Raw genomic sequence first — 14,003 nt, 5'->3', positions numbered from 1 at the left:
TGACTGAGGCAGGAGTATTGCTGTGAATTCAAGGCCAGCCTGGACCAGACAGTGAGTTCTAGACCATTCAGGAACAGAGTGAGACTTTGTCTCAAAAAACAAAAACAAACTAAGACAGATTTCTTAAGGGCTGGAGTATACATCTTCAGGATAGAGTATTTGCCTAGCAGGCAGGATCCTGGGTTTGAATAACCACCAGAACAAAGATGCTTCTCTTAAACTTTGTTATTCTGCAGGATTATGAACTCCAGCTGGCATCATACACCTCAGGGCTGGAAACTCTACTGAACATACCTATTAAGAGGACCATGGTTCAGTCCCCATCCGGGGTGATTCTGCAAGAGGTATGTAGTAAGTCATTACATATCTCAATGTTGACCATCGTAAGTCATTACGTATCTCTTAATGTCTGGTGCCCCTTCTACCTGTATTTTCCCTGTTTCCTGCCCATCTTTCCTACCATGCTACAGTACCTCTCTAGTACAGAGTGTCCACTGAAATTCAGAGCTATTACAGTCTCCCTTTGGTGTGAGTCAATACACATGCCACAGTTTGGGAAACCATCGGTGGAAGTCTGAATGTGTCATTTATACACTGGACTGGACTTGCCGTATTTGGTGAGGTAGACTTCTAAGAAGTGGAAGTTATGTAGTAGATTTCTAAAGGACAGCTTTCCTCACGGATGTCAGAGAAGGTCAACTGGAGCGGTGAGGACAGAACAGAGATGGCTCTGGTCCTTTGTTTTGCTGGATTTCTAGATTCTGGATCCAGCATAACTGATAGAAGGGAATTTACTGTTTATCTTATAATATCACTGTTTTATTAATTTAAGATGGCAAAATTGTTCAACTTATATAGAACTTTTAAAAAATGTAATATTTTTTAAATGATATATATTTTTCTCTTTCCCCAAGGCGGCAGACATTCATGCAAGGTACATTGAATTACTTACAAGGTCTGGAGACTACTATAGATTCTTGAGTGAGATGCTGAAGAGTTTGGAAGATCTGAAGGTAATTTGTTTCCTTGAAGGTTTTTTTTTTTTTTTTGAAAGAAACGGCATAGAACTGCTTTATTATAATACAGTTTGGTCAAATTGCATTTCCTCCAGTTGGTTTAATGCAGTTTGAGTCCGGGCTCAGTACAGTGCTCTTGAGTGGCTGCTCCAAGTGGACTTAGGTAGCATTTGCCAAATTGTAATTACTTTGTCAAAACCTTATGGTTTCATTTAGTGCTTTATTTATATAAAATTTCAGATAGACTCACCATAGACTAAATTTTAATCTTTAATGTCAAGTAATTATTCAATTTATTCTCCCTTTTTGAGAGTAGAATTGAGTTCATATGGATATTTGCTTTTTATCTTTGAATAAATTCTGTATGGTAGATTAAATCAAAAGCTTTTTGGTTTTGTTTTTTGAGACTAAACAAAGTGAAATGAAACAAAACAAAAACTAGATTGGCCTCAATTGACAATCTTCCTGTCTCTGCCTCTAAAGTGTAGGATTACAGGATGTGCCATCACGAATAATTTAATCATAAGCTTTTGATCATGAGGGAAGTTATTCATTTTAAAAATGAGGAGACTGGAGTTCAGAGTTGATCTATCACTCCCTAAGATCATATGAACAGCCAATGGAGGCTTCGTGGGAGGTGTGGAGGGTCTTTGATTGTTTTCTGGTAGTTTTTATCTGATATCATTGTGTGTGTGTGCGTGCATGTGCGTGTGTGTGTATATGCATGTGCATGTGAGTGTGTGTGTGTACACACGCGCGTGTGCACGCACGCACGCATGCGCTTCTGTGTAAAATACACATACCTCTGAAGAGAAAAAGTGCTTTCTTCCTTGTGGTCCAAAGTGCTTTCTTCTCAACATGATTTCTGATTTTATATCCACAGCTGAAAAATACCAAGATTGAAGTTTTGGAAGAGGAGCTAAGACTGGCCAGGGATGCCAACTCGGAAAATTGCAATAAGAATAAGTTCCTAGATCAGAACCTGCAGAAATACCAGGCAGAGTGTTCCCAGTTCAAAGCAAAGCTTGTGAGCCTGGAGGAGCTGAAGAGACAGGCTGAGCTGGATGGGAAGTCAGCCAAGCAAAACCTAGACAAGTGCTATGGTCAGATCAAGGAGCTCAATGAGAAGATCACCCGGCTGACCTATGAGATCGAAGACGAGAAGCGCAGGAGAAAGACCGTGGAAGACAGGTTTGACCAACAGAAGAATGACTACGATCAGCTGCAGAAGGCAAGGCAGTGTGAAAAGGAGAACCTTGGCTGGCAGAAGCTGGAGTCTGAGAAAGCCATCAAGGAGAAGGAGTACGAGATAGAGAGGTTGAGGGTTCTGCTGCAGGAGGAGGGCGCCCGGAAGAGAGAGTATGAAAATGAGCTGGCAAAGGTAAGAAACCACTATAATGAGGAGATGAGTAATTTAAGGAACAAGTATGAAACAGAGATTAACATCACCAAGACCACCATCAAGGAGATATCCATGCAGAAGGAAGACGATTCCAAGAATCTCAGAAACCAGCTTGACAGACTCTCCCGGGAGAACCGAGATCTTAAGGATGAGATAGTCAGGCTCAATGACAGCATCCTGCAGGCCACGGAGCAGCGAAGGCGAGCGGAGGAAAATGCCCTTCAGCAGAAAGCCAGTGGCTCGGAAATCATGCAGAAGAAGCAACACCTGGAGATCGAACTGAAGCAGGTCATCCAGCAGCGCTCAGAGGACAATGCCAGGCACAAGCAGTCCCTGGAAGAGGCTGCCAAGACGATTCAGGACAAAAATAAAGAGATTGAAAGACTCAAAGCTGAGTATCAGGAGGAGGCCAAGCGTCGCTGGGAATACGAAAATGAACTGAGTAAGGTAAGAAACAGTTACGATGAGGAGATCATTAGCTTAAAAAACCAGTTCGAGACTGAGATCAACATCACCAAGACCACCATCCACCAGCTGACCATGCAAAAGGAAGAGGACACCAGTGGGTACCGAGCTCAGATAGACAATCTCACCCGAGAAAACAGGAGCTTGTCTGAGGAGGTCAAGAGGCTGAAGAACACTCTAGCCCAGACCACCGAGAACCTCAGGAGGGTTGAAGAGAATGTCCAGCAGCAAAAGGCCACCGGCTCAGAGATGTCTCAGAGGAAACAGCAGTTGGAGATTGAGCTCCGACAGGTCACTCAGATGCGAACTGAAGAGAGCATGAGGTACAAGCAGTCCCTCGATGACGCTGCCAAGACCATCCAAGATAAAAACAAGGAGATCGAAAGGCTCAAACAGCTGGTCGACAAAGAAACCAATGAGAGGAAATGCCTGGAGGATGAAAATTCCAAGTTGCAGAGAGTTCAGTATGACCTGCAGAAAGCCAACAACAGCGCAACGGAGGCCATTAGCAAACTGAAGGTTCAGGAACAGGAATTAACACGCCTGCGAATTGACTATGAAAGGGTTTCCCAGGAGAGGACAGTGAAGGATCAGGACATCACGAGGATCCAGAGCTCCCTGAAGGATCTGCAGCTGCAGAAGCAGAAAGCAGAAGAGGAGCTGAGTAGGCTGAAGAGGACTGCTTCCGACGAGTCCTCCAAGAGGAAGATGCTGGAGGAGGAACTGGAGGCCATGAGGAGGTCTTTGAAAGAGCAAGCCGTCAAAATCACCAACCTGACCCAGCAGCTGGAGCAGGCATCCATTGTTAAGAAAAGGAGTGAGGATGATCTCAGGCAGCAGAGGGATGTGCTGGATGGCCACCTGAGGGAGAAGCAGAGGACCCAGGAGGAGCTGAGGAGACTCTCCTTGGATGTAGAGTCCCTTCGAAGGCAGCTGGTACAGGAACAGGAAAACGTCAAGCAGGCTCACTTGAGGAATGAGCATTTCCAGAAGGCCATAGAAGACAAAAGCAGGAGCCTCAATGAAAGTAAAATAGAGATCGAGAGGTTGCAGTCTCTCACGGAGAACCTGACCAAGGAGCACCTGATGTTGGAGGAAGAGCTGCGGAACTTGAGACTGGAGTACGATGACCTGCGGAGGGGCCGAAGTGAAGCAGATAACGATAAAAACTCAACTATTTCGGAGCTAAGGAGCCAGCTGCAGATCAGCAACAATCGAACCCTGGAACTGCAGGGGCTGATTAATGATTTACAGAGAGAGAGGGAAAATTTGAGACAGGAAATTGAGAAATTCCAAAAGCAGGCTTTAGAGGTATTCACAAATATTTGATCAAAGCTTCACTGTTTCTCCCGTAACTGACTCCAGATCTAATCTGAACTGTTGTCTTGTTGCTTCCAAAATGCCTAATTTCTCTCTCTTTTTTTTTTACTACTCATAAACGTATTACTCACACCTATACTATGGCTTTAAGATCGCTCCAATACCTAATTCACTCTTCGCTGCATCCAATGCCATTCTGTTGGAAATCTGTGCTTGGCCCTACTTCAAAAACTTTAGCATGAGAAAAACATCTAAGATACTTCCCACGAATGCTCTGCTCTTGGCTGGGGCTTCCACTGAGTGCTACATCATGCACTTAGCTTGCACAAGGTCCTGGGTTCAGTTCCCAACACCAACATTTTAACGTCCTAAAATACGAGGTGGTTCTCATCTAGTGGTCTGGCTGTATGTTATCTTTAATTCATTTTTTTTCTCAGTGAAATTGATTATTTCTTAGGTAATTTTAAATTTCCACCTTACTTAGATGTCTTTTCTGCATGCATTACCCTGTTGTCTTTTGGTTATGAGCCTAATGTTTCTTTCCGTTTAACTTCTTTTAACAATCCCTAATTTAAAAATAACTTCTAATATATTTGACTTCTATAGACAATATTTGTGTGGGGCTGGGTGGTGTGTGTTTATTTGTATATTTGTATTGCTTTGTTAAGTGTGTCAGTACAGTATACCAGGTGAGATGTAGGTACATCAGGGATGCTAACTTGGAAGAAAATTGCTCTTCTCTTTTCAAACTATCATTACTGTTAAAAGTAAGGCAGGCCGACGACTTCTAATTATGTCTGTGAAAAAGGAACACGGAACAGTAAGTATGAAGCCATTTACCAAACTGGCAATTGACATTTTCATAATTTTTTTTCAGTAATGTGTCAGGTAGCAAATTAACAGTATATGTAGGGAAAATATAGACAGGGAAAAATGAGACTATGTTTAAAATACATATATAGGAAAGGAGGTTAAATTACATTAATCATATGTTAGCATCTAAACAATATGTTTTCCCCATTTCTTTCTTTCTTTTTTTGAATTCTAGGCATCTAATAGGATTCAGGAATCAAAGAGTCAGTGCACTCAAGTTGTTCAGGAGAGAGAGAGCCTGCTGGTGAAGATTAAAGTCCTGGAGCAAGACAAGGCGAGGCTACAGCGGCTGGAGGACGAGCTGAACCGTGCCAAAGCAACGCTGGAGGCAGAAAGCCGGGTGAAACAGCGCCTGGAGAGTGAGAAGCAGCAAATCCAGAATGACCTGAACCAGTGGAAAACTCAGTACTCCCGCAAGGAGGAGGCCATTAGGAAGATAGAGTCAGAAAGAGAGAAGAGTGAGCGAGAGAAGAACAGTCTTAGGAGTGAGATCGAGAGACTCCAGGCAGAGATCAAGAGGATTGAAGAGAGGTGCAGACGAAAGCTGGAGGAGTCTACCAGGGAGACTCAGTCCCAGCTGGAGACCGAACGCTGCAGGCTTCAGAAGGAGATCGACAAACTCAGGCAGCGCCCCTATGGGTCCCATCGGGAGACCCAGACTGAGTACGAGTGGACTGTTGATTCCTCCAAGCTGGTATTTGATGGGCTGAGGAAGAAGGTGACAGCAATGCAGCTGTATGAGTGCCAGCTGATCGACAAGACTACACTGGATAAGCTGTTGAAGGGGAAGAAGTCAGTGGAGGAGGTGGCTTCAGAGATTCAGCCTTTCCTGCGGGGCGCAGGGGCCATTGCTGGTGCTTCTGCTTCTCCAAAGGAAAAATACTCTTTGGTGGAGGCCAAGAGAAAGAAATTTATCACCCCAGAATCCACAGTCATGCTTCTGGAGGCCCAAGCAGCCACGGGTGGTATCATCGATCCCCATCGGAATGAGAAGCTCACCGTGGACAATGCCATAGCTCGGGATCTCATTGACTTCGATGACCGCCAACAGATCTACACAGCAGAGAAAGCCATCACTGGTTTTGATGACCCATTTTCAGGCAAGACGGTATCTGTTTCAGAAGCCATCAAGAAGAATTTGATTGACAGAGAAACCGGTATGCGCCTGCTGGAAGCCCAGCTTGCTTCAGGGGGTGTAGTTGATCCAGTCAACAGTGTCTTTTTGCCAAAAGATGTCGCCTTGGCCCGTGGACTGATTGATAGAGATTTGTATCGCTCCTTGAATGACCCCCGAGATAGTCAGAAGAACTTCGTGGATCCAATCACCAAGAAGAAGGTCAGCTATATGCAGCTGAGAGAACGATGCAGAATCGAACCCCATACAGGTCTGCTCCTGCTGTCAGTACAGAAGAGAAGCATGTCCTTCCAAGGAATCAGACAACCTGTGACCGTCACCGAACTTGTTGATTCCGGCATATTGAGACCATCCACTGTAAATGAACTGGAATCCGGTCAGATTTCTTATGATGAGGTTGGCGAGAGAATTAAGGACTTCCTCCAGGGTTCAAGCTGTATAGCAGGCATATACAACGAGACCACCAAACAGAAGCTTGGCATCTATGAGGCTATGAAAATTGGCTTAGTTCGACCTGGTACTGCTCTGGAGTTGCTGGAAGCCCAAGCAGCTACTGGTTTTATAGTGGATCCTGTCAGCAATTTAAGGTTACCTGTGGAAGAAGCCTATAAAAGAGGTCTGGTGGGCATCGAGTTCAAAGAGAAGCTTCTGTCTGCAGAACGAGCCGTCACTGGCTACAACGATCCTGAAACTGGAAACATCATCTCTTTATTCCAAGCAATGAACAAGGAACTCATTGAAAAGGGCCATGGCATTCGCTTACTGGAGGCACAGATCGCAACCGGTGGTATCATCGATCCAAAGGAGAGCCATCGGTTACCGGTTGACATGGCGTACAAGAGGGGCTATTTTAACGAGGAGCTTAGCGAAATCCTCTCAGACCCAAGTGATGATACCAAAGGCTTCTTTGATCCAAACACTGAAGAAAACCTCACCTATCTGCAACTGAAAGAAAGGTGCATCAAAGATGAGGAAACGGGGCTCTGCCTGCTGCCTCTAAAAGAGAAGAAGAAACAGGTGCAGACTTCACAGAAGAACACCCTCAGAAAGCGACGGGTGGTCATAGTTGACCCAGAAACCAATAAGGAGATGTCTGTTCAGGAGGCCTACAAGAAAGGCCTTATTGATTACGACACCTTCAAAGAGCTATGTGAACAAGAGTGTGAGTGGGAAGAAATAACTATCACAGGATCAGATGGCTCCACCAGGGTGGTCCTAGTAGACAGGAAGACCGGCAGTCAGTATGACATTCAAGATGCTATAGACAAGGGCCTCGTTGACAGGAAGTTCTTCGATCAATACCGATCAGGCAGCCTTAGCCTCACACAGTTTGCTGACATGATCTCCTTGAAAAATGGCGTTGGCAACAGCAGCAGCTTGGGCGGGGGTGTCAACGATGATGTTTTTAGCAGTCCCCGACACGAGTCCGTGAGTAAGATTTCCACCATATCCAGTGTCAGAAATTTAACCATCCGAAGCAGCTCTCTCTCTGACCCCCTGGAGGAGTCAAGCCCCATTGCGGCCATCTTTGACACAGAAAACCTGGAGAAAATCTCTATTACAGAAGGTATAGAGCGGGGCATTGTGGATAGCATCACTGGTCAGAGGCTTCTGGAGGCTCAGGCTTGCACTGGTGGCATCATCCACCCTACCACCGGTCAGAAGCTGTCCCTTCAAGATGCAGTATCTCAGGGTCTCATTGACCAAGACATGGCCACCAGGCTGAAGCCTGCCCAGAAGGCCTTCATTGGCTTTGAAGGTGTAAAAGGAAAGAAGAAGATGTCAGCAGCAGAGGCCGTGAAAGAAAAATGGCTGCCCTATGAGGCAGGCCAGCGCTTCCTGGAGTTCCAGTTCCTCACCGGAGGCCTTGTTGACCCGGAAGTGCATGGGAGGATCAGCACCGAAGAAGCCATCCGCAAAGGTTTCATCGATGGCCGTGCAGCCCAGAGGTTGCAGGACATCAGCAGCTATGCCAAAATCCTCACCTGCCCTAAAACCAAGTTAAAAATCTCCTACAAGGATGCCATGAATCGCTCCATGGTGGAAGACATCACTGGGTTGCGCCTTCTGGAAGCCGCCTCCGTGTCCTCTAAGGGTTTGCCTAGCCCTTATAACATGTCGGCTCCAGGCTCTCGCTCTGGTTCGAGATCCGGATCTCGCTCAGGCTCCCGCTCTGGTTCCCGCAGTGGGTCTCGGAGAGGAAGCTTCGATGCGACGGGGAATTCTTCCTACTCCTATTCCTATTCATTTAGCAGTAGCTCCATTGGGTACTAGTGGTCAGAAGTAGTTGCTATACCGTAGGATCATTTGTATGAATTTCTACTTTATCTTAAACAGAGAAAACCTGGTGCTTGCAGTATAGCTGTAGACCTTTCTATGCTTAAAATGTCGCTGCAATAAAACTGCAGTAGTAAAGTCTCACTTAGCTCTGTAGCTTTCAGCTCAACTAGTGTACTTCCATATAATGAATGAGAAGTGGTAGTCATTTGTAAGGATAGCACACATTGAATTTGGAGTTTATTTCTTCCCTGTTTTGATCAATTCTCTGTAATGTTTCTTGGTCTATAAGGTTCAATTTCTGTGTCTGGAGATATAAGAAATTACACTGACTTCTGGTGGCTTAGTCCTTATGTTGTCTCTCACCTAAATAGTTCCACTTTCTGCATTAGGAGAAAACTGGTCCCTCCCCACCCCAAGTATTTTGCTCCAAGTTTCCTTTAGTTTGAGAACATAGGTTGTATCACCCATATATTCTTGGATACACTTGTTTGGTTTGGTATTACCTTGACTGTGTCCACAATAGCAGCAATCTTTGCTTTTTGTTAGCCAAGGTTTTCTGTTCAAATGGCTTGTCATTTTCTGTGTGCTTTAAAAAGGTGTCTTTATGAAGTTTGCTGTTCTGGCAATAAACGTTTAGACATTGGAACTTTTTGTGTTTTGATTTATAATGCATTTATACATACAAGGGCATTTAATTGCTGATTTTTATGTATCATAAAATAGGTCTAAATCATTTCTTTACTAACAAAGCTAATAAGAAAGCCCATCAAAATACTAGTTTGGGTTCTTATTTTTAAGAAGAGATGGTCTTCTATTTAGTTCTTTCAACTTAGCTCTTTGGAAAAAAAAGCTTATGAAAATATAGATCATTCTAGAGTTCAAAGCCATGCTCTGTCTTATTCTGGATAGTAAGTTTCAGAAGCACCCGCCCAAAGTATCACAGTACTAGAAAAAGAAGTAAAATGACCGAGACTCCTTTCTGGATCACCTCAAAATAAACAATGTTGCATTTTTACCCCCAAAAGGAAAAACAAAACTGTTCTTGAATCTATGGAAAGGACCCCTGAAGAGTGTTTGGCTCTACACTGAAAAATAAGGAATGGTTTATTCTGCCTCATGATTTCAGTTCATAATCCTTCAGTTCATAATTGCTTCTGGGTGAACCAGAGCCTCATATTAAGGCAGAACCTCAGAGCAGTGGGGATAGATACTTTAGGGCGGGCAGGAAGAGGAGGGGAAGTGGAAGAAAGAGACTTGCTCCCGGTGGCCTACTTTCCTCTAAGCTCTGCCCCAAATCTTTCTATAATAGTAGCTCTATTATTTGGGGACCAAGCCTTCTACATTGAGCCTAAAGAAGACCTTTTTTTTTTTTTTTTTTTTTTTTTTTCTGAGACAGGGTTTCTCTGTGTAGCCCTGGCTGTCCTGAAACTCACTCTGTAGACCAGGCTGGCCTCGAACTCAGAAATCTGCCTGCCTATGCCTCCCAAGTGTTGGGATTAAAGGTGTGTGCCACCACCGCCCGGCTAAAGAGCTATTGTGTCTGGTATTGGGTAAGGTACTTTGAGAATTCAATAGAATTTACAAGTCCACTGACTGCAAGACATTTGCAGTTTGGGTGGGGACAGGAAACACATAAAACAATCAGTGGGACAATTTCCGTCCATCAACATGAAATACACAGATTTTTGTATAGGTAAAATGTAGAACAGCAAATAAAGTGCTGAGCATGAAGAAAAGACCAGATATACTCATGCTATTGGGGGCTTTTGGTGCCAACTGAATGTCACTTTTATTTTTCAATGAACACGGTATTTTTCCTTCATAGTCATACTCTTCTTTTTTCTCTCACAGTCCATCTCCTCTTTGTCTCCATCTCCTAATTTGGAGGACTTGAAGTTAATTTTATTCACTAACGAGTTCCGTATGCCATGCCATAGGTCTTAGGTTAGAAAAACATAGTATAAAAATAGCCCTTGTAAGTCTAAAAGGAAGAAGAAAACTGAAGATGATGCTGGAGTGGAGGGGAAAGGAAGGAAGGGAGGGAGGGAGAGAGCACTCAATTCTTAATCACCTCAGGCTTCTATCACATACCATGGACCTCTTGCTTCAAACAAATATATTACCCCACAGTTCTGGAGGCTGGAAGGCCACAATTCAGGAGCTGCAGAGCTGACTTCTGAGACTGATGGCTTGTGACTGGACATCTTTTTCATTATGGCATTGTTATTTGTCCCTCTTACTCCTACCCCCACTGCTTGCTGATTCCCTCTCTTTTGTCAAACAGCCCTTCCCTTCTCTTTCGTTGTTGTTTTGTTTTTTTGAGATGGGGGTTTCTCTTTGGAACACTGTAGGTTGTCCTGGAACTCACGGAGGTCTGCCTGCCTATGTCTCCCAAGTGCTGGGATTAAAGGTGTGAGCCACCACCACCCGGCCCTTTCTGCTTCTATGTCACATGTATTCCATCATTCTCCTTCACTTTGGATCACACCTTTCCTCCATCCCTTTTCTTGTCTCATACACACTTGAGTCTGAATGCTGCATATGAGGGAAACCATGATGTCTGTTTTTCTGGATCTTGCTTATTTTGTCTAACATAATGGTCTCCAGTTCTGTCCATTTTCATGCATCTCTACACATGCCTCAGCTAAGTAAAATTCCATCGTGCATATTTACCAGGTTTTCTGTATCCATTCATCTGTTGATTCTTACCTAGACTGGTTCTGTATCCTAGCTACTGTGAGGAGTGCAGGAGTGAGCATGGACGTGCTATTCTTTTTGTGGTAAAAAGGATGGGCTGCTTTGTGGGTTTGCACATCATCCATGCACAGACTCATGCTAGTCTTTATCTCACTCTGATTGCAGCGTGAGAGAGGCGTCTTTAATAAAGACTTACAAAAAAAAATCAAATAAGGAGCTCAACTTCACAATTTTGCTTGATCTCATCTCCTTAAAGGCCCTACCTCCAAACATAGTCACATTGTAACTGTTTGAATATAGAAGTTTTAGGAAAACCCAACCCAGCCTATAATAAAAGTCTGCGTAGACTAATGGGGATACATCAAAGACACATAGGTCACATCTTAATCTGGCTTCCATTGACCAAATATAGGATGACTCTAGCATCAACAGGAATAGTAAATATTCTTTATATAATAAAGTATATAATAATAACTTTTAAAACTCTACATCTGGGGTTGGTGAGATGGCTCAGTGGTTAAGAGCACTGACTGCTCTTCCAGAGGTCTTGAGTTCAATTCTTAGCAACCACAGGGTGGCTCACAACCATCCGTAAAGAGATCTGATGCCCTCTTATGGGGTGTCTGAAGACAGCTATAGTGTACTTACATATAATAAACAAAAACCTTTGGGCCAGAGCAAGCAGGTCCAGAGAGGGAGAAGGGAAGTGGGGAAAAACTCTACATCTGTTTAATTAAACTGAGTTCATGGTGAACTATCCAACAGGATGAAGTGATTAAACAGATTCATAGCATTAGCATTGAGTATTTCCTCAGATTAAAACAGCAACCAGAGACACGGGGTCAGCTGGCGAATCTTTCCTATATCCGCCAGGTTTCTGTAAAGGTTGTCACTAAACTCTGAGATGAGATGGGACTGTTGGGCTGGCAAAATGCCTCAGAGCATAAGAGTGCTTGTGGTGCAAGCTTGAAGCCCAGAGTCTGATCTTTGGAAACCACGGAAGAGAGATCTGAGTCCAGACCAAAGCCAAGCTTGGGGAGGAATCGGCTTATTCCATCTCTTAGGTTACCGTCCAAGGCACAAACTCAAGCAGGGGCCATGGAGGGTCACTACTTTCCAGCTTGCTTTTCCTGGCTTGCTTTTTTTTTTTAGCTTGTTTGCTTTTATAATCTTGGACTTTTTGCCCAGGTGTGGCACTCCTGGCATCGATCACTAAGCAAGGAAATGCTCACAAGCCAACCGGATAGAAACAAATTCTCAAAGCTGAGATTCCCTCTTCCCAGGCAATTCTTTGTGTCAGGTTGACAAAAGCTAATCAGCACACATTGATAATAAATTCTAAACAGTATATATTTTTTTAAACACGGGGCTGTCCTAGATACAACTTATGCTTGACCTGGGCTGAGTTTTGTCTTCTTTCACATACACACGGGCACCCATAGAAACAGAAATCTGACAACAGTCATCGTGGCATCTCCAAAATTGTTGTCACATTTCCCCTGTTGTGGTACAAGCAACAGAAAAAGGAAACAAGCTGTGGGGTTGATGAAGAAAGAAGTCAAGTCCGTTTCTTTTCATGATGTGATTTATTGGAGAGAAAATCTCACAGCCACTCGGGACCATGATCAGAGACCTTGGGATAGGACAGCATTAGGAAAGATAGCTTTGAAATGGAAGAGTAGAGAAAGGTCTCCCTCATGTACAGCATGTAAAGGGACAGCACAAACCTCCATGGAAATCCCTCAAGTAAAGGAGAGTCTCTGACTTTTCATTTGGGAGAGTTGGCATGAAGTTCTACATCGTATTATTTAATCTGACATAGCTTACATGCCAAGGAGCCAGGTACTGGGTAGAACCGTAAATTTACCTTGCAGACATGGGGGTGGGAGAAGGCTACTGTTGGCTTGCTTCCAGCTCGGACCTCCACAGCAGGCATTTATCAGCTGCAGCCAGAATTCTGGGAATTCTTGGGGAGGGGGAAGGGAAGCAGCTAGCGGGGTCTGTAATCTAACATCTACCACTGGGTATAGAAATAAGATAACAAGCAAAGACAGCTCAAGAGGAGTGTGAGTAATGGCACTAGAGCTCAACCCTGACCGTTTTTGACTGCTGTCATGTTTTCTTAACAACAGTCATTTCTTATCGGTTAATGAATAAAGCTACTCTTTCTTTTTGTCTTTAAATTAAAAGGTGGGAACTATGCCATTTGCCTTTGGAAATGATCGGCAACCAAATTTTCCCTTTCTATCTCTTCCACTGGTAGTAAAAGACGTGGGAAGGCAAACACAGATCTGATATGGAGGCAAGCAAATATCAGAGAGAGTCAGTTCTGGGGAATCAAAACAATACAGGAAGATGAGAGTCTTACAAGGGAAGAGATACACTTGGATATAAAGCAAAGCACATAACACTATGTTAATAGAGCTGTGTCAAAGACATGGAGGAGGGAAGAAGATGACTTCTACTGGCCAAATTCAGACTAATTTGGACAGTAACAGGACTTAAAATGATAATGAAATAATAATGCTCAATTTTAAAACCTAAAGTCATTTCCCCCCTCCCCAATTTTACCGTGAAATAAGTAACAAAATGGAGATGTGGACAGAACACTATGCTATGGTGGTTTGTGTTAACTGTCAAGCTGACAAAAATCTAGAATCGCCTGAGATGGGCCTCTGAGCATGGCCGAGAGGATAAATTTTTTTCATGTAATTTTTATTATGAACACATAGTGTGCATCTTTATTAGCAATGACCTTTCTTTAGCTAAGCTTGCCCTGACCATCTGTAAGGTCTCTACTGCTGACGCACTTGTT

At 43.8% G+C, this 14,003-nt stretch overlaps 1 protein-coding gene across 2 annotated transcripts in view; it reads left to right on the top strand.

The window, feature by feature from the left end:
* Positions 1-9,137, top strand: part of Dsp (desmoplakin) — a 47,069-nt gene extending 37,932 nt beyond the window's left edge. Inside the window, exons 21-24 of one of the 2 annotated variants that reach the window (XM_034509956.2) lie at positions 237-344; positions 915-1,013; positions 1,900-4,194; positions 5,252-9,137. In XM_034509956.2, coding sequence (XP_034365847.1) covers positions 237-344; positions 915-1,013; positions 1,900-4,194; positions 5,252-8,485 — 5,736 coding nt within the window. In that variant the 3' untranslated portion in view covers positions 8,486-9,137. The remainder of the gene's footprint in view (positions 1-236; positions 345-914; positions 1,014-1,899; positions 4,195-5,251) is intronic. The other variant, XM_034509958.2, reaches the window with a different exon arrangement.
* Positions 9,138-14,003: the final 4,866 nt, after the last annotated feature.

This window comes from Arvicanthis niloticus, chromosome 8 (genome assembly GCF_011762505.2).
Source record: "Arvicanthis niloticus isolate mArvNil1 chromosome 8, mArvNil1.pat.X, whole genome shotgun sequence".
NCBI classification, from domain to species: Eukaryota; Metazoa; Chordata; class Mammalia; order Rodentia; family Muridae; genus Arvicanthis; species Arvicanthis niloticus.
This window is presented reverse-complemented; position numbering and strand designations above follow the sequence as displayed.